The sequence below is a fragment of the Sinohyriopsis cumingii genome, chromosome 18 (genome assembly GCF_028554795.1).
Source record: "Sinohyriopsis cumingii isolate HCF-2022 chromosome 18, ASM2855479v2, whole genome shotgun sequence".
NCBI lineage: Eukaryota > Metazoa > Mollusca > Bivalvia > Unionida > Unionidae > Sinohyriopsis > Sinohyriopsis cumingii.
The window spans coordinates 55,967,618-55,994,089 of record NC_142978.1 but is presented as its reverse complement, the minus strand read 5'-3'; the positions used below and the strand labels follow the sequence as shown (position 1 = coordinate 55,994,089).

At 34.6% G+C, this 26,472-nt stretch overlaps 1 protein-coding gene across 1 annotated transcript in view; it reads left to right on the top strand.

The window, feature by feature from the left end:
- The window catches only part of LOC149776690 (uncharacterized), a 187,124-nt gene that overhangs the window by 113,613 nt on the left and 47,039 nt on the right, over positions 1 to 26,472 (top strand). The window contains exons 16-19 of the mRNA XM_089941330.1: positions 7,198 to 7,304; positions 10,050 to 10,143; positions 19,598 to 19,650; positions 23,145 to 23,241. Of these exons, the coding sequence (XP_089797456.1) occupies positions 7,198 to 7,304; positions 10,050 to 10,143; positions 19,598 to 19,650; positions 23,145 to 23,241 (351 nt within the window). The remainder of the gene's footprint in view (positions 1 to 7,197; positions 7,305 to 10,049; positions 10,144 to 19,597; positions 19,651 to 23,144; positions 23,242 to 26,472) is intronic.

The window sequence follows — 26,472 nt, the reverse complement described above, 5'->3', positions numbered from 1 at the left end:
ATTTCATAAGATTTTTTCCCCATCATATTAAAATATTTCAATTAAAATTAAATTCTGTATAGTTTTCCATTAGATAAATTTTTCCTAACATGATATAAGAAGTGCATACTATGTTTATTAAGTCTTTGCATTACATTTGCCACCACCAAAATGTCTGTCCAGAGTTTCCCTGCTTATAAAAAGGTAAACAATACCAACATGTGAACACCGGCCCTGACTTAAACAGCTAACACTCAATCCAGGGCCACAATTGTGGGACAAATATGGCATTAGTTAAATTTGATATTTCCGTCTTGTTTCATTCAGTTGTGATACTAATTAAATTTTATTTCACCAAATATTTATTAGTCATTGCATACTGTCACTGTCACAGGGTGCGTTACAAAGAAAATAAGGCGTATCTGTCGATGAATCAAGGGCTGGGTGGTCTAACCTGTAATAATATATATAACATTGTTACAGGTTAGACCCCCTCCCCAGCCCTTGATTCATTGATGGATACTCCTAATTTTATTTGTATCTAACCCCTGTAGTTCCAGCAGTAAGAGGCTGATTTGATCACGACTGATTTGGACCAGGTTTATTCGGCCCAAATTACCAGCTGATTTGGCCCTGGTTTATATTGCCCAAATTACCAGCTGATTTGGCCCAGGTTTATATGGCCCAAACTACCAGCTGATTTGTCCCAGGTTTATATGGCCCAAATTACCAGCTGATTTGGCCCAGGTTTGTATGGCCCAAATTACCAGCAGATTTGGCCCAGGTTTATATGGCCCAAATTACCAGCTGATTTGGCCCAGGTTACAGGTTGATATGGACCAAATGTTGGGTGGTTCAGAACATATGAAATATTATCAAGTCTTGACCTGGATTTAAATGTGACATTTACATTTATTTAAAATATTTTTTTTAATGCTATTTTCCAGGTACAGTATGTTGAGAAGTTCAAATATGCATTTAAGGAAACAAAACCCAGATAATGTGGTTATTGTATATAATATAATGCAATCAAATAACTTAAGACTGTTTATGTTGCATGGGCAGTTTAGATGTGAAATATTTTTAAAGCAGGTCATTTACCTTTGTGCAGAATTTAAGTAGTTTATTTTATTGGTAAATAATAAATTATTTACGCTGATGAAAATGATGAAATCAGAGCTCATGCAGTAAATTTTTGTCTATATATATATATATATATATATATATATATATATATATATATATATATATATATATATATATATATGTATGTGTGTGTGTGTGTGTATATATATATATACTGGTTACAGTATGCTAATGTTTTAGGTTTTCTCCATCAATATATACTGATCTGAATACGTTATTGCCTTTTTAATATATGCAGAATATTTCTTTATGGTAAATAATAACTACATATGCAAAGACAGTGAGCACCGTAAGTGATTTTCATTAGCTGAATATATAATGTATCATTTTACTGTATGCATATTATAATATTACTGAAATGGATACTGTACAAGAGTAAAGATAACAGAAATATCCTATTAATTTTTAAAGTAATTTTATTTATATAGTTCTCAGCATAGGACTTAAATTCAACAGTGCCAACAATCGTCATCTGTTGATGTTGTTATCTCATGAATTGTTCCCCCGATGCCATTGTAACTTAAATTTACTGGTTCAAAATTTTCCTCATATTACAGCTCTATAGTCTTAAGCTAAGTAATAGAATAGGATGAACACCAACAATTTTTTTAAAATTCAACAAATAATTTATTTCTCTCAAATAAAATGTGAAAATTAAAAAAAATAATTGTGAATTAAGTTCCAAATAGTTTAAAAGTTCTTTTGCATCTCCTAACAAATAAAGTACTAATTAAATTACATTGGTGTTCGAAATATGATCCAGCACTGAAAGTGTTGATGTGCCTGTAGTGGCCCATAATGTGGTAATGTGACAACAGTCTTTTGATGAATCAGAATAATATAATCCAAATTGTCCTTTGTCTGAATTCACTGTACTTCCTAGTTAATGTCTCTGTCTAAGAATATTATGGAGTATTTTGTAATTTCAGAATAATTTGAAAAAATAATTCTAGCCAAATCTCTTTGCCCTAGATAACAATTAGCATTTCCAGGAAATACTGTGACTTAATGGAAGTTTCCATTCTAGAACATGAGGTTTCCATTCTAGAACAATCCGTTACTAAAATTATAATATTGAATGTGGTAAACATCAGGTAGACTAGGTATTTTTATGGGGGAATTCCAATAACCATAATCCAGACTGAAATAAATGTTTACTTGTGTTGATAATGATCCTAATATTTAACCCCAATTCGTGGAAGAAAATATTAGCTATGTATAATTTGTTTACCAAGATAAATACATCACTGTATCTAGTCAGAAACACAGTGAGTGTGTATGTTTGTGATTTGGATTTTTAACATAGCTTTAACAATTTTCAGTTATATCGTTACGATGTCTGCAGTGTGGCAGTTTATAGTGATGTCTAGAACTGGGGATCATACTGCAGACATGTAGCATGATGTCCCACCCAGTCACATGATCCTGACACCAGGCCGACCAGTCCTAACACTAACATCTTAATGCTGGGTGCCTAGCGAGGCAGCTGTTAGTACCATTTTTAGAAGTCTTTGATATGACTCAGCCAGGGTTCAAACCAGCAACCTCCCACATCCAAGGCAGACACTCTAACCCAGATACACAGTGAACTTGATTTTGGACAAGGTCAAGTCCAAAACAGAATTAAAGACAACACATAATGATGAAGAAAAAAATAAACAATGCAAATTAAATACACATACTCAAACAACATTTCAACAGTAACAGTAGATACAAAATGAATGATAACACCGGTGTACGTTACACATTTACTCATTAATAACTTTATATAAGAGTTGCATTAGACTGCATGATTTGCACGAGAAATCATTAAATTCATTGGGTTAATTTATAGGCATTATTGTTTGATAGTGTTGATAATGGTCTGGTTTACGAACAGTTAACTTTTATATCTTTTGTTTAAACATTAGAAAGTTTGGTTATAAAATCGAAATGCAATAGCTTTTAACTATTTTGCTCCCAATTCAGCTAGAAAAATTTGTTGATAACTATCTGATATAAATTTAAAAGCCAAAAATCAACCTTTTACATTTTCTTACTGTGCTTGCAAAAACAGGTATGCATATTCCATTGTTTTTCTTTTAATATTTCACATGGTCCAAATGAACTTGGCATATGGTTCGAATCAGCCTGTAATTTGGGCCGAATCCACCATGGTTTGAATCATCCATGATCTGATTCTGCCAGCATTCCGTAATCTATAGTGTAGTCTTGTTTTTCATCATATCTCGTTTTTTTTTCTCCATATTTTATGTTATACTTTGATAAATCTGGCAATTCTCTTGTTCGTAGAAGACAGGAAACTTGAAACCATTTCCAGCCATCATGAAGAAAATGTGACATTTTAAAACCAATAATTATATTGACAGTGATGGTGATATTGCTGTTGATCAGAAATTTACATTTTATCATTCTTACCATGTATTGTTTAACTTTTCTTTTTTTTAAATAAAAAATAAATTTATACATCTTTCTCAATAGGAATTTCTAAGTACAGATAAGGGAATGTGTGGTGAATGCATAATCTAATTTATGTCTCAACGTTGTAAAAACCAAACAGCGTATGCACTACATGATAATTAAAATTTACTTACCTATCAGTCTCAATTCTTTCTTGAATCAGAATTAAGAAAATCTTATGTACCGGTAAATAAGTGTCTAAAGTACAAGTGTAATGACGGCATAAAATCTTGCACTTGTTTTCATTTTGTTCTTGCATACTTAAAACTTGAAATAAAATAATTATACATGGTAACATCTAATGAAGGAAAGTTATTTATACCAGCATTAAAACTGACAAAACTGCAGATTTATGCACATTACTATTATGCAAGAAAAACATTGCATGACCTGAGAATGAAAAAGAAATTAAATGGAAATAAATGCCTGATATGTTGGCTCTTTTGTGTATATAGTAAAGTTTGTACAAACCAAATATACTTTAGCAGAATATAATTTTTTGACAAATATTCTTCCAAATGTTTAAAATGTGTTGTTACTTGAGTCCATGTAAAAACCAGTAAATGAAAGCTGTATGTGTGTTTTATATGATCTTCCTTCATGGACCCTTCTAATTTTGAAAGAAAATGTCCTCCAACTCAAAAGAACATTTTAAAGGTTGTTGTTTCCATTATTCACATAGTAATGGGGAGAAAAAAGCTTCAGTTTTGGTGCATGTCACAGAATCGAGCACCCATGTCTCAACGTTCTATGAATGTCCTATGTTTGTCCACCTTTTTGGAAGGATTCCCAGGCTAGCACAATCTCCCATTAGTAGACTCTCAACCCGGTCTTAACATCTCCCGGATTGGAAGCAGCTTATAATAATTTGTTTTTAGTCATACTACAAAATCATTTACACTACATGTATATGTGTGCATTACACAGAGTGACCTTTCCATACAGTTCATTCGTGCGCTCCTTTATGTCACATCTGCATTTACTTCCAATCTCCTAATACACAAAATTAAAGAAAACCTAACATTTTATGAATGCAGAACAATGAAATTATAAAATATTTACATTGCAGCTATCAATACAAAAAGGTTACCACATAACAGCATGGTTCATTCACCTGTGATTCGACATACTAGCTGTTGCATACTTGATATAAGTTACAGTCATTAGATTTCATAAACATAATAATCTGTCAGGTATACAAAATGACTTGTGTAAATATGTAAGTAGTGAAAATAGTCACCTAGAATGAATTGTAATGAATAAAATAGCATCCTTGAGAACAAATCTTATTCTTTATAAACAAGGAAGAGAACCTCCCCAAAAGTATAATTCTAAACTTTATTTACAGTAGTTACAACGCTTTTCCCAATATTCCAAATGCTAACAGAAATAATTTTTCATACCTTAATCTACCTGCACTAAATTTCCATGTTTTAGCTCTGTCCATATTAATCGTACATGTGACTGCCAAAGTTTTACCTTCCATATCGTTGCTTTTTACAGAGATTTAGATATCATGAAGTACACGGGCTTCTCGCTTGGTGAGAACTATTGCACCACTATATGGTCATATTGCTTGCGCGAGTTTGTATTCTGCAGTCAACTTAGGATGATAAATATTGAAAATCTAATCTTATTTAATATATAAATAAAATAATAATTTTAAGTCATTTTGTGACAGTGAGCAATCTCAGATGATTCTCTTACACATCAATAACACTGGGTTCTTGATTACCATAGACCCTTGCAGTTGTACACATCCATATCATCTCGCTGGCTTCTTGATTACCATGGACCTATGAAGTTAGTATAAACATTCAATGTAAAGTGTCAGATAGTTTTTTTAATGGATTAAATTTACTCATATGTTACGAGTCTATGGTCTTTAACAAAAGTATTAAAAAAAGACGTGTTTCCTGCTATCCTTTGAAAATTATCCTGTTGAAAAAACATTGTTACCAGATTTCAAGCCATATCATTTGACTGTCTCATGTTATCATTTCTTGGGTATGTGATAATGATAATGCAGGATAACTATCAACATGGGTAGTTAGGATATTTTGTACCAGGTTTGACCTGTGTTAACTTTTGTCCATGATTATAGATTGTGATGGTCATTTTGTAAACAAACAACATGTTACATAGCTAACATTTGTCTAACTTTTGTCCATGATTATAGTCTAAACTGTAAGATAATATTTCTTAACATATTTACTTGGATTTAAATTTAGGAGATTGGTATTTCCCATCAGAATTCTATGGTCTGTCATATTGGTTGCTGAAATTTAAGTAAATAGACTTGACCCTGTTTATGAATTTGATGGGAAATTGACAGTGTTCCTGGTCTTCTTATTGTGTCTTAGGTTTTTATATAAAGGTTGTAATCAACAGAATTACTTATTCCTATTTTAACATCTGTCTGGTTGAATTTGTCTTTTAGTTGTGTTCAGTTATAATTTGAGAGGATTTATTTATTTAAATTATTCGTTGGAATTACAGATTGTTTATTAACATTTGGATTAGAGCAAAAAAAAATTGGGATTGTTCTGAATGGGCTAAATGTCTGTCTAGAAACAGGTATATAAAAAAGCTGAATATGGTTATTCTTTGTGACCCATCAACTGACACTTCACCTGCCTTTACTGAAAAGTTTTAAATAGTGATTGACCTCTGATAAAAATGAACATAAATTATATTTCTGATCGAAGATGAACTTTTTTTATTATAACTTTAATTTACTGGAAAATAGCTGAAGGTATCAAACTATGTCACACTGGCACTAGCATATGAATTGCTTCAGCCTTCTTTCCTAATGATGAAACAGACTCACTTTCAAATTTGACATATTTACACCTTTCAGTTACATTGATAATGTGACTGGAGTACAGTGAGTACAAGCCAGATAAGAAGTATTTGCACATCATTTCTCATAATTTTTCTTTTTAAACAATTCCTTCCTCATGAAGCAAAGTTTAGGTTGCACTGGCCACTGAAGGCAGGGGGAAACCATTGTTTGGTTATCAAACACATGGCTGCTGACTACAAAAAGTATGTGACCATTACACACATGACATTTATATAGAATTAGAATGGCCATTGTGACCAGGTAAATGTTATGTAAAGTTGACATTTAGGACAGGTTTGACTATATGTTTGCACTCTTTGTGGGTGTGGACGCGTGCTGGGGTGGGATGTGGTTTGTAATGTGTTGTAAAATGACCATGGAGATTTCCAATGGCATACAACTACTGTTATTCTAGTTTTTCTTTAAATGTTTTAGACACAAAATTATGTTTTTGTGTAGTGATTTTGCAAATATTTGTAATAATTTTTATAATCTGGAAATTGACACTTTTAGCTATGAGTATTTTCTACCTCCAAAATGTTGTATTAAAAGTTTAATAAAAATTGCATGTGAGACCTGTCTAATGGGACACTAAAGTGATCTTACCATTCTGTACTTTATGGGCAAGTGTCCTTTATATTTTGGCATCCTCCAAGACAGTTTTGACAGTATAAAATCCCAGGAAAGTGACAAGCTCTTTTAACTTGTTTGGGGCTGCCATTCAAGGATTTGTTCACTACTATTTCATTTTCTTTTTGCAGTGACTTTATTTTACTTACCAGTACGGCATCATGTTGATGGGATGTTGTTCTCTGTGGAGCATCTTTACCTGGATTTTCTGGTCTTTTCTCATTTTTCTATTGATCCTTGTCATGTAAGTATAGTCACACTGATCTTTTGATACCAGTAAAGTTGTCATGTAAGCATACTGACAAAGTTGTCATGGGAGCACAGAAATACTTATCTGTTGATACAAGTAATGTTGTCATGTAAGCATAGTAACACATACCTATTGACACAAGTTGTCATGTAAGCATAGTAACACTTGTCTATTGATACAAGTTGTCATGTAAGCATAGTAACACTTGTCTATTGATACAAGTAATGTTGTCATGTAAGCATAGTAACACATATCTGTTGATACAAGTAATGTTGTCATGTAAGCATAGTAACACATATCTGTCGATACAAGTAATGTTGTCATGTAAGCATAGTAACACATATCTGTTGATACAAGTAATGTTGTCATGTAAGCATAGTAACACATATCTGTTGATACAAGTAATGTTGTCATGTAAGCATAGTAACACATATCTGTTGATACAAGTTGTCATGTGAGCACAGAAGTACTTATCTGTTGATACAAGTAATGTTGTCATGTGAGCACATAAATACTTATCTGTTGATACAAGTAATGTTGTCATGTTAGCATAGTGACACATATGTTGATACAAGTAATGTTGTCATGTAAGCATAGTAACACATATCTGTTGATACAAGTAATGTTGTCATGTAAGCATAGTAACACATATCTGTTGATACAAGTAATGTTGTCATGTGAGCACAGAAATACATATCTATTGATACAAGTAATGTTGTCATGTGAGCACAGAAATACTTATCTGTTGATACAAGTAATGTTGTCATGTTAGCATAGTGACACATATCTATTGATACAAGTAATGTTGTCATGTAAGCATAGTAACACATATCTGTTGATACAAGTAATGTTGTCATGTAAGCATAGTAACACATATCTGTTGATACAAGTAATGTTGTCATGTAAGCATAGTAACACATATCTGTTGATACAAGTAATGTTGTCATGTAAGCATAGTGACACATATCTGTTGATACAAGTAGTAACACTTGTCTGTTGATTCAAGTAAAGTTGTCATGCAAACATAGTAACACTAATCTGTTGATACAAGTAAAGATGTCATGTAAGCATTTATTAATCCTTAAAAGTATTTTTCAGATAATATCTTATGTACATTTTGATTAGGAAATATTTTATGTCCACTGAGCATTATTTTGTGATTGTATGCTTATGTATTCTACTGATTGATCCCTCCCCACCCGAAATATACATGTAAGCAGGTGCCTGTGTTTGACATAGGTATGTCTACTGAAGGAATTCAATTAGGAAAGCACAGTATGCATCCTTTATCTATCCAATTTTATATGCACAAGATTTGCAAAAAAAAAGAAAATCTAGAAGGGAAAACATGACCTTGTTTGGTGCCATACAAACTAGGCCTGAGACAATTCTCTTCAGTATCTCCCTTTTGGTGTGAAAATGACACCAGCATATGATGTGTTTAGTTTCCAGAGCCTGAGGGGTTTCTATTTTTGTCATGTGTGTACCACTTCATCAACTGAGGATTGTAAATTACTTGTAATTATGAGTACTCTCATAGAGGCAAAATCCATTAGCTGTTGGGATTTTAAATAGAGGCAAGATCCATTAGCTGTTGGGATTTTAAATAGAGGCAAGATCCACTAGCTGTTGGGATTTTAAATAGAAGCAAGATCCATTAGCTGTTGGGATTTTAAATAGAGCACCTTCCTCACTTATTCTGACAAAACAAGTGTATCTGTTTAGCAGAATACAATAATACATTTTAAAAAAATAATAATTTTAGTGTGTGATATTTATGTTTAGTAAACATTTAAAGAAAGAAAGAAAAAGACAACATTTCGTTTTTGTTTGTGGATTTTTTTAGTATATATTCATACATGAATTATTGCAGTGTTACAAGGTATGTTTGTTGTGTAAAATCGGACTGGTTTATTTGTTCATTTTCTGTATGCATCTGATATTATCATTAGTCAAATTTAAGACAATTAAAATAAGACATATAATGATACAACATGGCTGTGATACCCAGCTCTATTAACATAGTAAATCCACTCCACTACAACATGGCTGTGATACCCAGCTCTATTAATATAGTAAATCCACTCCACTTCAACATGGCTGTGATACCCAGCTCTATTAACATAGTAAATCCACTCCAATACAACATGGCTGTGATACCCAGCTCTATTAATATAGTAAATCCACTCCACTACAACATGGCTGTGATACCCAACTCTATTAACATAGTAAATCCACTCCACTACAACATGGCTGTGATACCCAACTCTAATAAAATAATAAATCCACTGCACTATGATGTGGCTGTGATGCTCCGCTCTATTAACGTAGTAAATCCACTGCAAAGACGCATAGTGCATTTTTTTTGGGGGGGGGTATTTTGTACTGTTTGTACTGGGACAAAAAGGTTTTAAACTTGTTATAATGGTACAGTGTCCATTACATGGGTATAGAGCACTGGGACAAAAAAAAACAACATTTCTTATATCCATGATGTTTACATGATTTCTGGATATGTTTTATCCTTTATACATATACAGGTGTCCTTCAAGGAAGATTTCACTGTATTCCACAAGCAAACTAATGGTATAGTGTGCACTTTGCTTCAGACTTTCTTTCACTTTCATTATTTTATAACTAGATAATCTTGTTTTGCAAGATTTCATATGAAATTCTTTTTTTTACAACAAGGCCATCTTGTGTGCACAAGACTTATATGAAATTCTTTATTTCTTTCAGATATGACCAGCTATGGTGCATGTCATTTGGAATGACCATCCCAGGACCAAGACAAATACCCATTCTTGGCAACTTGCATGAAGCAATTAGATCGGTAAGGGAGCATCAGTCTCAATTAAATTTGAAAATTTATACTTGTTTGCCTCTCACCGTTACATGCCAGAACATAACATAGTCCCTGGTATAATACATGTATGCTCATAGGTTCCCTTCTATTGCATTAGTTAATACAGTATCTAATATAACACGGGTATGCTCATACGTCCCCTTCTATGGCACTAGTTAACACAGTCCTTATTACAGTGTGACCCCGCTACAGCTTGCTCCGTTATAACATGAATTTGGATATAAGAGGGTCGTGGTGTGGCTCCAAAAATTTCACATACATGTATTTTCCTTGTACACAAAATTTTTTCTTTCTTAAAAGTACGGAGAAAAAAACGTAAAAACTTTATTATAATTTTTGGGAAGAGATCGCATATGAATAATACAAGACAATCGTGGCATGGCTCCTAAAATTTTATATGTATTTTTCTCATACAGGAAAAAGTAGTTTTTCTTCTTAAAAGTACGAAAAATAATGTATAAAAAGTTTATTCTGGGATCGCATAGGTCATCGCCATTGTCACAAATTTGGATTGTTTTTCCTTATTGGCGGAAAAACGTACCATGTGATGATATTTTTTTATTGGTGACATTGTTGGTTGTTTAAACTTTTATATACAACCATTGGTTTGGAGTGCAGAAATTCAGAGGCTGTTGTTAAATAAACAAATTATTTGTCCATATTGACAAACCATCTAAAGAGTGCATTGTTATATTATAATCTGCTTATCATGACATCTAGCATGAGTACTGTATGTTGTGAAATATCAGCTTTTTGTTGTTGACATTTCTGGTAACGGAGATCAACCGGACCAGGTATTATCTCGTAATCTGTCTTTCATCGGATTTTCGGCTGCTCGCTTGTAATTAATATATTTACAAAGACTAACATTTGTATGTGGATGATAAGTAAAATTCCTCTTCTTTTCACTCAGAATTAAATCCTTCAGAACACTCACATTTTCTGTAATAATCCCTGTCATCAAACCTGAACACCTGCGTCTCTTTTGTCCATTGACCCTTTGTTAATTTTCAGACGCATGCGTGGAAGGCAGCATCACGCCGCTACACAAATTTAAAAAATAAAAAAATAATACATCTTACTTATTGGTTTATTCAGTAGGTGTGGAGGGACAGTAACTAGAATAGTCCAAATGACGGCCAATTCCTTTTTAAAAATGTACCCAGATAAAATAGTTTGCGGAAATTTCAAAGGAAACAGATTACCTTTGAAGCACCGATTGTTATGAAAATGTACTAAGCAAATGGAAAAAATATTGGTCTCAGGCATGCAATACAATTATTTGATGATGCCGCTGCTATAAGAAATGGGCATTTGTTTGGTTCTCCAAAGCTGTCCTTTAGCGGTGACTTCAATAACGCATGCACCCTTCATTAAAGAAAGCCAACTACAGTCTTTCAATAAAAACAAAGAACTTTTCATCAAAGGAATTCAGTACCAAACTTAAAGGGGCCCCGAGTGGCCGAGTGGTCTAAAGCGCTGTCCGTTACGGATCACTGCCATCTCACCTCTGTCTGCGTGGGTTCGAGTCTAGGATTCGGACAATGTGGGTATGTGAGAAATCTTGCCAGTAGCTTCTCGAGGGTCAGTGGTTCTTTCCGGGGATTTCCCGGATTCTTCCTCCACCATTAATACTGGCTGCCATGTATAGCCTATCGTGTGCTGGAAAATGGCGTTAAACTCTACAACAACAACAACCAAACTTAAATGAAAGTGATGGAATATGATGGATTTTTGCATTTTCCAACGTGACTGGAACACGTTAACTGTGCCGTGAAAGTTTTCATTTTGTAGGGAAAAATGTTTATGCTTACGAACGCTGCCAATGGCGGCTTAAAACACAAACTAACTTTTACTGACTTGGGACGTACTGAAAAGTAAATGTGGTTCATCATTCGTTACGTGATTGTGCTATATTTTTCCACTGAATTCAGACCAATATGACCTGTGTCAAAATTACTGAATATTTTAAAGCTCTTTGTGTGCATATTTTTTCAATGGAATCACTTGTATTGTGGATTCAATGTATATGATGAGGTCCGTGGGTGAGTACATGGTGTTGATACTATTCATGCTATACATTATACATGTATATATAAACATTATTCACGTATATGTACCAATTCGTGGTTCTCTAAATAAAGTAATCTATTATATATGTCTTCTGTTTTCACTACAGGTGTATTTCTCATTTAATATGCATCGATTTAAGATGGCAACTGTGCCGATGAATCACGTATTTTACCACCCACATTTATTACCTACACCCCTCACCACAATTTTTTTTGGGTACAGCATAATTTTCTTCAGCTAACTGACTTGGTTGCTTATAACACGGTTCGGTCTATAATGCGGTCAGGTTCTATGGCTCCCAACTACCATGTTATAGCGGGGTCACACTGTATAACACAGGTATGCTCATAGGTCCCCTTCTATGGCACTAGTTAGTATAGTCCCTAATATAACACAGGTATGCTTATAGGTCCCCTGATATGGCAATATGTTATATAGACTATGATAATAGTGCTCATAAATTCCATTTCACAGTTATACTAGTTAACATAGTACCTGAGCTGTAGAGGATCTCAAATGGGTAATGATTTAATAATGAATTTATGAAACGAGTTGAATCATGTACAGCCTTTGTGAGCCTTGGTGAGACATTATTCCATGCATTTTTCATAGATTTTATTTAAATGGAAATGGGAGTGAAAGAAGAAGAAATGATTTAATTCATTTGACTCGGATGAAGCACCTTTCATTTGTTTGACGTAAAAAATAGTCTCTTTAATTTGTTACACTGTTCTGTAGCTAGTAACCTTTATTTGTTTATTTTTAACCAATTATTATTCAATGAGCTACTGTCATTCCGAATAAAAAGATTATTTGACTCAGTAAAATTTTTCAGCAAAGAATGTATATGCAAATTTAGTATTGTCACACAGAGAAAAGTTTGACAGTGAGAGTGCGTCACTCTCAGTTTCACTTCAAAGCATTCAGATTCGTTGGATATGTGATGGGATAATTATGGATGCAGATGTTCCAGATTTACAGTAATCTGTTTGTGACTTGATATTTGCATTATTTGATTTGGAACAGTAGACTATTGAAGACATATACAAATTCAGAATTGCATCACATGATAAGAGTATTTTACGGCATAAACATGCTGTGGCTGGCCCACATAGTTTCAGTTTGGAGGGCGGTTTATGTCCACGTTCTTCTGTGAACTGAGGTGAGTTTATTTTCTCCAATAAATTAACATTTAAAATGCTCATGTATATAGATTGGATTCCATGTTACAGGTATACTCAACCCCTTTTCACATGCATGCTATCAATTGACCAATTCCCATACATTTATTTGTTGTTATTGTTTAGGGTTTAACACCATTTTTCAGTACATGATAATCTATACAGGGTGTAACGAGCTTATGTGGGGTAAATTGGCCATATTCAACAGAAGTGACTTTTTGCCACAATCACCTTTTGGCACTTGATTCGAAAAAAATTGCCGCTAGAATGTTATTAGTAATAGTAAAAACAAAATGTTCCAGTAGGTGGGGTAATGAAATTTTCACATGATTGCAGCCAATCAATAAAGAGAATGCTGTGCAAGATTTTCATGGTTTTATTTGGACTAATCAGAATCCCATACAGTGATATGTTAACATGTTATAATATCAAAAATATTAAACTGTATGCTATAGGTAACATGTATCAACTATGTGATAAAATGTAGTTATGCTTATTGGTCCCCATATATGATACTAGTTAATACAGTCCTTGGTATAACACAGGTATACTTATAGGCCCGCATATATGGTACTGGTTAATACAGTCCCTGGTATAATACAGGTATACTTATAGGTCCCCATATATGGCACTAGTTAATACAGTCCCTGGTATAATACAGGTATACTTATAGGTCCCCATATATGGTACTGGTTAATACAGTCCCTGGTATAATACAGGTATACTTATAGGTCCCCATATATGGCACTAGTTAATACAGTCCCTGGTATAATACAGGTATACTTATAGGTCCCCAAATATGGCACTAGTTAATACAGTCCCTGGTATAATACAGGTATACTTATAGGTCCCCATATATGGTACTGGTTAATACAGTCCCTGGTATAATACAGGTATACTTATAGGTCCCCATATATGGCACTAGTTAATACAGTCCCTGGTATAATACAGGTATACTTATAGGTCCCCATATATGGCACTAGTTAACATAGTTCCAGATAGGACAAGAGTATAATCATAGGTCCCCTTTTATGGCACTGTTAATATAGTCCCTGATATAGCACAGGTATGATCATAGGTTCCATTATAATTATCAGTTAACATAGTCCCTTATAAAACACAGGTATGGTTATAGGTCCCATATATGGTACTAGTTAATATGGTCCCTGATATAACACAGGCATGCTTATAGATCTCTGTGTACGGTACTATTTATGTGTTATTTTAATGCTATTTATTTTATGCAACAGCTACCAGTTGTTGGCAGACTGTTTGATATTACTAATTAAATTTGAAAAATAGTCCTTTATTGCACCTCATTTTAACACCATCCACAAAGGATGATAGCTCAGTGGTTAGCTTGTGATAGAAAGAGTGCATGTTAGAATCCTACCATCGGATCAGCTTGGGTCAGCTATCATGATGTGTTCTTGAGCAAGGCACTTTACTCCAACTGGTTGAAGTTTTGATTTCATCTGTGTTTTAATCAATGCTTTATCCAGTTCATTTCAAGATTGAAATATTGCCAAAATTCTGCTTTCTTCTTTTACTGTATTGTCCTTGCATATCAATTATAATTATCTATAGTGTCTATGGACTGGCAGACTAGCAGCCAATCCTGGCAACCAATCTTAACATGTGTAACCTATTTTCAAGGTACAGGTTCTTTCAGTAAAACATCTTCAAAAGTCTGTCATAAAGTTTTCAGAGTGTACTTTTTAGGTTATCTGCTACACATATTATGCTATTTCTATTTGTAATTTATGTAAAATACCTAGAAAGTCATGACGAGAAAGATCCAAATAATATCCTTATATCACGATGTCCACCATTTTGGATTAGCATGAGAGTTTCATATTCAGAGATTCTGTACTTCCATATTTGCAGTTATTCTCTCTGATGATAGTAGGGTACTGATAAGAAAGTAATTTGTATGTTTTCGTGATGACATCATTGCAGTATAGTTGTATAGACGCATGCAATTCATGCTTTGATGTGACAATAGCAGTCGTCTGCATCAAGTGCAGAACCCGCATCTACATGAATCGATTCAGTTATTCAAGATCAAAGTTATCATCATATGGTTTAATTTCACATAAATTTGAGGTCATCAAATGTTCTTATTCGTTTCATAGACAAGCCATACATTATTCAAATACTTATTGTTATGTAATTTATGTATTTGTAATGTTGACATTGTATACCATGCAAAACTGTTGTGCACAATGCAATAAACGGCACACCATTAAATACACTGGTTGGTTACATGGGTTGCCTTGTATGCAACAATTAGTTGAATTGTGTCACGTGGTGTCTGGGGAAGGTTATTAATAGGAGAGTGTAAAGTGTCGAGTTAGTACATTTTGAATCTTTGAAAATAGCACATTACAGTATCAAATAAACACGAATAATAGATTTATTCCAACCAAAATAGATTGTAACAGTTGTCTCCCACCACATCTGGCAGACACCCCCTCCAGTTTGTTATGTTATGTTAGAATTACAGGCTCTGGTTGTGCACAATAACTATAGCGTTTGTATGTGTGATTTGGATTTTTAACGTACCTTTAACAATTTTTTTGTCATATCGCTATGATGTCTGCAGTGTGGCAGTTTATAGTGATGTCTGGGGCATCATGTCGCAGACATGTAGCATGATGACCCACCCAGTCAAATTATTCTGACACCAGGCTGACTAGTCGTAACACTAGCCACATAATGCTGAGCGCCAAGCAAGGCAGCTGTTAGTACTATTTTTGTAAGTCTTTGGTATGACTTGGCCGGGAATCGAACCCAAGACCTCCCGCATCCAAGGCGGATGCTGTAATCACCAGGCCACCAGAGCAGTATTAACTATAGCTCTTCTTTATTTATTTATTTTTTACAATTCATTAAACATTGTTAAATTGTTTTTGATTTATGTTGATATACCCCTCTTCCATTGCCCCAACCCCAAACTTCTGACTGTTTCTAACACAACACTCTCTGTTCCTATGTGCAAGTTTATGTAGCACCCTTAAGGACCAAAAAGGGCCTTACAGAATTTCAATCCAGTAGTATCAAGTTAACACAGATGTTATCTGGTACTGGCTATGATGATGTTTCCCAGGATACATGTAGTCAGTACTGGGCTCGAGGTGCCACAATTATAGACAACACCTGTGCCTGCTCAGTCTCAACCTGCTTCTTTAAATCCTGGGTACAGGTATGGTGATTTTCCCATTATACACATACCATGCTTCTGGAAAAATAGTGCATTGATTAGTGAAGTCCTCTGCCTCAACCTTCCAAGTCACATACAGCCCCAGAGGTCTTTCCAGAGTTCATAAGGACTATTCACACACCCATTCATAGGTCTTCCCAGAGTTTATAAGGACTATTCACACACCCATTCATAGGTCTTCCCAGAGTTCATAAGGTTCATTTACAGGGACATAGGCTCTCCAGCTCAGTCTGAATATCAGTTCCTGATGTTTCATGAAATTCATTTCACACTTAATCACCAAATTATATGTTGTGAAACTGCGAGGGTGACCTACAGAAGACCATGTCATTCTTGTACCAAAACATGCGATTGCAGATTTCACCACTGTTGCCAATCATTTTCTCATTGTCTACGACAAATTATGAATTCATCCCTTCCCCAAATATCAGGCAACCAAGCATGGAGTTCAGAAACCTCTGGAACTTGGCCTACCATTCTCAGGAATGTGTCTTGCAGTTTTGGTGGTGTCTACCATTTGCTTAAAGAAAAAAAATTCAGTTGGTGGAATTATTTCCTCTTGGGTCTCCTCATATGACATTGGATTACCTTATTTTGGACTGCTTGGTACTGAGACCCCTGCACATAATTCTTCTATATGACTCACAGCTGATTTTGACCTTATAGACCATATGATCTAGAGCTGGGGCCATACGAAGTCCCATCCCTGCAGATGGAAGGACCTTATTTGGTTTGTAGCAGGCATCCTGTTGTAGTAGTAATGGCTGTAAAGCAGGATCTGTTCCAATACCAGCATGATAAACTGGAATGTGAATCTTGTACCCTTTTTCCAAAAGTGATGAGTGTCTGCCACTTCTAGAGCATTCTTTATGCATGACTCTTCTGGAGATAAAAGCAGTGGTGCATACCTTTCAGTCATGGCACGAGATACTTCTGGAAAAGGCATTCCCATTCTGTCTGAAAAATCAACTGTATTCATTTACAACAGATGGCAAGATGGAAACATGTCCCCAGATCTCTGCTTCCAGGTTTGGGATTTTTGTCAGGTAATTGCTGACATATCAACATCCAAGTACTCCATATCTGGCTGTATGTCCTAATGGATTCAATGTTACATTAAATTGAGCCATTTCATATTCAATGGTTCTTGCTGCTTTCAGTCAACAGTCATTGTGACTGACCTATCATAAACTTTGTGCAGCCCATTGGAATGCAAAGCTTCCAACGATTGTCCAGTCCCAGACAAAAAAGCCAGGGCAGTCTCTGCCTTTTCCTAGAGCTGGAATGGTCTAATGGCTTACACTTTTTCCCCTCCCCTCTGAGTCATAAAACAAGGGAATTGGAGTGCTGTTTGATACTGTTTGCAAACCCCAAGTTGGAACAAATCATGAATCAGTGATCTAGTGAACTTGGTAATGGAGATTCTTAGGAAATCCTGCCTTCTTCCTGCCTTTACTTACACTCTTGGCCCTTATTAAGAAAGCAGTTCAAAAAAACAATCCTTAGATCAAATGGTGGACAGGACTGCTCTGCCAGGGCCTACAGTTTATAAAAGAGAAAGAAAACATGATGGAAATTGGTGAGTTTCTCCTTCAAAATCCTCAGTACCACAGTTAGCTATAGTAGCTCCCTCACTTGCACTCACTAAGAAGGGTTTAGTCCCCCATGAAGGGCTGCTGATCCACAATCTTGGACATGCTCAGACATTACAGTAGGGAGTAAATAGGCCAGAACAAAGACATCTTAGATGTTCTTGCAAAATTTTATTTGTTTCAACCTGTGGCTTTGGTCCTTTGTCCACAGTGGAATCTTCTGTGAACTCTGACATGGTTGAATCAATCAACTTTTTAAGCTAATGTCTAGAGATTCCTTGACTCACCTGCAAGTATGCCATGATGGTTCAAGTTCACTCAAGGTTTTTCACAGCTTTCATTTGCCAAGGATAGGCTTCTGTTCATGGCGAATCATTCCTTTGTCTCGTCTTCCTTGGACCTATTGCACCAAGGGCTCAGAACAGATTATGAAGTGGACCCAGGTAAACTGAGCTGATGAAAAGAAGGAATCTACACTTTTCACTTAAAAAAGAAAGGATATTTCTGTTAAGGTCCTGTTATCCTGGATACAATGGCTTATTTGCTTTGCTTGTGAGGAACAAACCAAAGACTAATTATCGCACACATTGGCTTATGAAGTTAGGGTAGTCACCACTAAAATAACACTTTTAAGCACAGTTCCTTTATAACTGACATCATCCAAGTCCATAGTCTAGTTTTTACCTCAAAGACCTTTCATCCCAAAGGACTCAGTTTGGACTGGTGGGATCTATATCTGCAGTTCAACAAGGCTGCCTTTCTTTGTCATTCAGTGGCTTTATATTTTTGTGTTGATTACATTGTTAAATATCATAGCCTTATTGTAACACTGTTGATTACATTGTTATATGTCATAGCCTTATTGTAACACTGTTGATTACATTGTTATATATCATAGCCTTATTGTAACACTGTTGATTACATTGTTATATGTCATAGCCTTATTGTAACACTGTTGATTACATTGTTATATATCATAGCCTTATTGTAACACTGTTGATTACATTGTTATATATCATAGCCTTATTGTAACACTGTTGATTACATTGTTATATATCATAGCCTTATTGTAACACTGTTGATTACATTGTTATATATCATAGCCTTATTGTAACACTGTTGATTACATTGTTATATATCATAGCCTTATTGTAACATACTTAGCATAACCTTAAGGTGGACCCACTTATTATTTAAATAACTGTTATAACTCCCATGGACAGCCCTGTAAGGTTGGAATAATGTATAATTAAGATATCTGTAGTGGGTTAGCTGGATTTTGTATAACGTGTACTACAGTTGTACTTCTGTCATACACAAATATTACAGTCATGTTTTTGTTTTTCTGGCAGGGAGCATATGAGTTTGAACTTCTGAATACTAAGAAGTATGGCCGAGTCTACAGGTAAATATTTTACTTGCTAAATACTTGGGGTGAAAAAAACACCCATATGCCACATATAAATAAGATTCAGAACACATAGCCTATGATGCAATACATTATCAATACACATGTCAGCTTGATGGTCTTTCAGTCTTTAGAATGTCTGTCAGGGGTAGGTGGTGCCCTTTTATGTGTCTTGACATATTGATTGTATGCCCAGCATGCAGATTACAGACAGACATTGATGTAACATCTATTCATATGCCATTCCCATCCATGACAACAAAAATACTTTTAAACAGACTACCTGTTAGCTGTCAGTGACTTATATACTCGCGTATAAGCCAAATAATTTAGGAAAAATTAAAGGCCTGGAAGAAGGGGGGGGGGGTCAACTTTTCTGTGGGCCAATGTGTAAACTTGACAGTTTTAGGGTCTTTTTGTTGACTACAGTAATGGCTGTAAATCTTGGGACACGAAACAATAATTTTTTCCGTGTCCTGAGACATATGCATGTAAAAAAATCTAACTTTTGGTGACCTGACCATTATTAAACTGTTATAAAGTACTATGATTGATTTTGTTATTAATTTGCATGTGCATATTTTCTGATTTCTCCAACAAGATGTTAAATAAAGGTAAATACAGACTTCATAATTCGCGGGCTGGTTGAGTTTACCAGGGAGACCATGCTGATCTATAATGTACAGTACTTACACAGTGCAAAGCATGCATAGCGTCACTTAAATCCTTAATTATTCCAAAACATAGATTAAAATTTTGCTTTATTCATTGTTTCAACCAAATTGCATTCTTCCTGATAATATTTCAGCTAGTCCTTAATAGCTGTTTCATTTACATTGAATCACGTGCTCACGAGTTACTCATTTTCAATGATATAAGCAATCCTACAAATTGAGGTAATATTTTTAAAAAGATGTGCACGTTTATTTGTACAAGGCACATAACCATCATAATTTACATGTTCATGAAGAGTGGTAATAATAAAAGCTAACATTTACATAGAGATCAACTAAGATCAGCATCAACCAATTTTAGGTTTTTGTTTTTAGCTGAACAAACATAACTTTCCACATAATGGAAAACTTGATGTTTCGGTGTCATGTGTTCACTCGTGTAAGTTTCTTTCGTGGGAATGGAGATAATGCATATTGAGTTACAGCATGAGATGTAGAGATCAGAGCTCTTTGTGATGTAGAGATCAGAGCTCTTTGTGATGTAGAGATCAGATCCTATTGCATTATAGAGATCGGATCCATTTGCAATGTAGAGGTCAGAGCCCTTTTTGATGTAGAGATCAGAGCTCTTTGTGATGTAGAGATCAGATCCTATTGCATTATAGCCCTTTACCTCATAGAGCATAGTGACAAAGTGCAGCACGCTATAAATAGAACACCTGTTACCAAGCAGACCGCATCCACATAGGCATGCCTGTGAATTGTTAAGCAATGTAGTGGTGTTACGTTTAACAGCAGTTTTAACCATTTTACGTTTAAGGTAGACATCTATTATATATGGAAAAATTGAAGAGTAAAGTCCGATTGTTATAGCTGTGTAATTATTTTTCACAGAAGAATATTTAATGTGCTTTAAAATCGAGAGAGAACTCATTCACCGTTATGTCAGTGAGGCCGCGTGACCGACCGTAGCTGCCATTTCCCATACTCGAAATTTACACGTTTTTCGTCTGCGTCTACATCACTAAGTCATCTGAATTTGATAATCAATAAAAACTAATTGCTGCTTACATAAATATCATAGCCTTTACCAAAGTTATTGAATCTTTCGTGGTTGAGATTCTACTCGTGAAAACTTCGTAAGTACTGAATGAAATCCTGCCTGTGAACTGTTAAGCAATTTAGTGTATGTTACGTTTAACAACAATTTTAACCATTTTACATTTTTGGTACACATATATTATATGTGGAAAAATTTAAGAGTAATGTCCGATTGTTATAGCTGTGTAATTATTTTCCACAGAAGAATTTTTTTATGTGCTTCGAAATCTTGAGAGAACTCATTCACTGTCCTGTCAGTGAGGCCGCGTGACCAACCGTAGCTGCCATTTCCGATACTCGAAATTTACAAGGTTTTCGTGTGCGTCTATATCACTAAGTCATCTGAATTTAATAATTTATAAAAACTAATTGCTGCCTACATTAATATCAGAGCCTTTACCTAATTTATTGAATCTTTCATGGTTGTTATTCTAATCGTGAAAACTTCGTACGTACTGAATGAAATCCGCGGCTGCCATTTTGGAGAGTGGAGATTACGACCCAGTTACTTTAAATAGCAGATATCGACCAGTGCATGAATAGTGACCACGTGATCTGATGTAATTGTCATTCGCAGAAATGAATGTAGTATGTAATAGGGGGGTTTTCCCCGAAGGTGGCACTACAAAAACTATCTCAAAATGGCTGATGTTTACAGCTGGCGTCAAAAGGCGCTTCTATGCGAATCTTGCAGAGGCGTCAAAAGGCGCTTCCATGCGAATGGAGTAGATGCGTCCAAAGACGCTTGTATGAGGTAAAGGGTTAAAGATCAGATCCATTTGCAATGTAGAGGTCAGAGCCCTTTGTGATGTAGAGATCAGAGCTCTTTGTGATGTAGAGATCAGATCCTGTTGCATTATAGAGATCAGATCCATTTGCAATGTAGAGGTCAGAGCCATTTGTAATGTAGAGATCAGAGCTCTTTGTGATGTAGAGATCAGAGCCATTTGTGATGTAGAGATCAGAGCTCTTTGTGATGTAGAGATCAGAGCCATTTGTGATGTCGAGATCAGATCCTATTGCATTATAGAGATCAGAGCCCTTTGCAGTGTAGAGATCAGAGCTCTTTGCGATGTAGAGATCAGATCCTATTGCATTATAAAGATCAGAGCCCTTTGCAATGTAGAGATCAGAGCTCTTTGCAATCTAGAGATCAGATCCTATTGCATTATAAAGATCAGAGCCCTTTGCAATGTAGAGATCAGAGCTCTTTGTGATGTAGAGATCAGATCCTATTGCATTATAGAGATCAGATCCATTTGCAATGTAGAGATCAGAGCCATTTGTGATGTCAGGGCACAACATCACAAATCACATCACATAATCTTCTTTTTTATGTGCAGTTCTCTTATAAAATAATTAAATTAAAACATTTCTTTTCACATATATTCATTTTAAGTTGGGAAAAGCAATATAACTTTATTATGTCATCAAACAAAATAAATTATAGTGTTTGTACAGTTTGATGTTGTGACATAGCGTGAAGTAGATTGGGTTTACAGATTCACTCAGTTGTACTCTTGGCTTGTCCACAGTATCCAACAATACAAACACTACAGTTTATAAGTATGCAGATCACAGTGAAATCAGTAATAAAGTATCTGAGAATTAACACAAATACTGTACAAATTATATTTCATTAAATATAGAAACAAGTGTTACAAGAGGGAACTGAGAGTGTTAAGAAAATAATATAATATTTCATTTCTTTTGTAGCGCTCGTGCTGGTGGTGTGAATGTAATAAATGTCTCGGATCTTGATCTCCTGAAGAAAATATTTGTTAAAAACTTCAACAGTTTTAGTGACAGACATGTAAGTATTTTGCTCTTTAGCAAGAAGAGCTGGATTTACTTAATTTTTCCTTGTATAATTACTCCTGTTCTTTAAGACAGTAGATTTGAACTTTATGTATTCCTGTTTAGATTTGAACTTTATGTATTCCTGTGTAATTACTCCCATTCTTTAAGGAAGCAGAGCTGGACATATGTACCAATGTATAGTTACTGTCATTCTTTAAGAAAGTATATCTGGACTTACCTAATGTACCCATGTGAAATTAATTCCATCCTTTAAGAAAGTAGATCTGAGTTTACATTATCTACCCATGTATAATTACTCCCATTATTTAAGGAAGAAGAGCTGGACATACTTTATCTTCCCATGTATAATTACTCCCATTATTTAAGGAAAAAGAGCCGGACATACTTTATCTTCCCATGTATAATTACTCCCATTATTTAAGGAAGAAGAGCTGGACATACTTTATCTTCCCATGTATAATTACTCCCATTATTTAAGGAAAAAGAGCTGGACATACTTTATCTACCTAGAATGTATTGTTACTGTCATTCTTTAAGGAAGTAGAGAGAGACTTATTTTGCTCATTGATAATTACCCCCATTCTTTAATGATGTTTGCTTGGGAATGGTGGAATATTTAAGTTTTATGGTAAAAATGGAAGTTTTAGTTATTTTTTTTACTGCTTAGGGTTCATGTACTTTGAGATCACGTTTATGTTTATAGGGTTGTTGTGCATTTTATTGTATTTGACATTGCAGAAAACACTTCCTTCTTATCAGCAGGTTGACAACTCTTTGAACGAAATGGATTAAAATGTACTTATCTGAGTCAGTTTCTTTACCCCTCCCATATTAATTAGGGCTTTTATATGAAGCTGATTCTCTTGCTTTTTTGTCAGACATTCAACATAGATCCAGCTTGATATATTTAACCAGTGATGCATTACCATATCAACATAGATACTGCTTGATATATATAACCAGTGATGCATTACCATATCACATAGATACTGCTTGGTATGATGAGTGATGCATTACCATATCAACATAGATACTGCTTGATATATTTAACCAGTGATGCATTACCATATCACATAGATAGTGCTTGATATATATAACCAGTGATGCATTACCATATCACATAGATACTGCTTGGTATGATGAGTGATGCATTACCATATCACATAGATACTGCTTGATATATTTAACCAGTGATGCATTACCATATCACATAGATAGTGCTTGATATATATAACCAGTGATGCATTACCATATCACATAGATACTGCTTGATATATTTAACCAGTGATGCATTAACATATCATATTGATACTGCTTGATATATTTAACCAGTGATGCATTACCATATCACATTGATACTGCTTGATATATTTAACCAGTGATGCATTAACATATCACATAGATACTGCTTGATATATTTAACCAGTGATGCATTACCATATCACATAGATACTGCTTGATATATATAACCAGTGATGCATTACCATATCACATAGATAGTGCTTGATATATATAACCAGTGATGCATTACCATATCACATAGATACTGCTTGGTATGATGAGTGATGCATTACCATATCAACATAGATACTGCTTGATATATTTAACCAGTGATGCATTGCCATATCACATAGATACTGTTTGGTATGATGAGTGATGCATTACCATATCAACATAGATACTGCTTGATATATTTAACCAGTGATGCATTACCATATCACATAGATAGTGCTTGATATATATAACCAGTGATGCATTACCATATCACATAGATACTGCTTTTTATGATGAGTGATGCATTACCATATCAACATAGATACTGTTTGATATATTTAACCAGTGATGCATTACCATATCACATAGATAGTGCTTGATATATATAACCAGTGATGCATTACCATATCACATAGATACTGCTTGGTATGATGAGTGATGCATTACCATATCAACATAGATACTGTTTGATATATTTAACCAGTGATGCATTACCATATCACATAGATAGTGCTTGATATATATAACCAGTGATGCATTACCATATCACATAGATACTGCTTGGTATGATGAGTGATGCATTACCATATCAACATAGATACTGCTTGATATATTTAACCAGTGATGCATTGCCATATCACATAGATACTGCTTTTTATGATGAGTGATGCATTACCATATCAACATAGATACTGTTTGATATATTTAACCAGTGATGCATTACCATATCACATAGATACTGCTTGATATATATAACCAGTGATGCATTACCATATCACATAGATACTGCTTGGTATGATGAGTGATGCATTACCATATCAACATAGATACTGCTTGATATATTTAACCAGTGATGCATTAACATATCACATAGACAGTGCTTGATATATGTAACCAGTGATGCATTACCATATCACATAGATACTGCTTGGTATGATGAGTGATGCATTACCATATCACATAGATACTGCTTGATATATTTAACCAGTGATGCATTACCATATCACATTGATACTGCTTGATATATTTAACCAGTGATGCATTACCATATCAACATAGATACTGTTTGGTATGATGAGTGATGCATTACCATATCACATAGATACTGCTTGATATATTTAACCAGTGATGCATTACCATATCACATAGATACTGCTTGGTATGATGAGTGATGCATTACCATATCACATAGATACTGCTTGATATATTTAACCAGTGATGCATTAACATATCATATTGATACTGCTTGATATATTTAACCAGTGATGCATTACCATATCACATTGATACTGCTTGATATATTTAACCAGTGATGCATTAACATATCACATAGATACTGCTTGATATATTTAACCAGTGATGCATTACCATATCACATTGATACTGCTTGATATATTTAACCAGTGATGCATTACCATATCACATTGATACTGCTTGATATATTTAACCAGTGATGCATTAACATATCACATTGATACTGCTTGATATATTTAACCAGTGATGCATTACCATATCAACATAGATGCTGTTTGGTATGATGAGTGATGCATTACCATATCACATTGATATTGCTTGATATATTTAACCAGTGATGCATTAACATATCACATTGATACTGCTTGATATATTTAACCAGTGATGCATTACCATATCAACATAGATACTGTCTGGTATGATGAGTGATGCATTACCATATCACATAGATACTGCTTGATATATTTAACCAGTG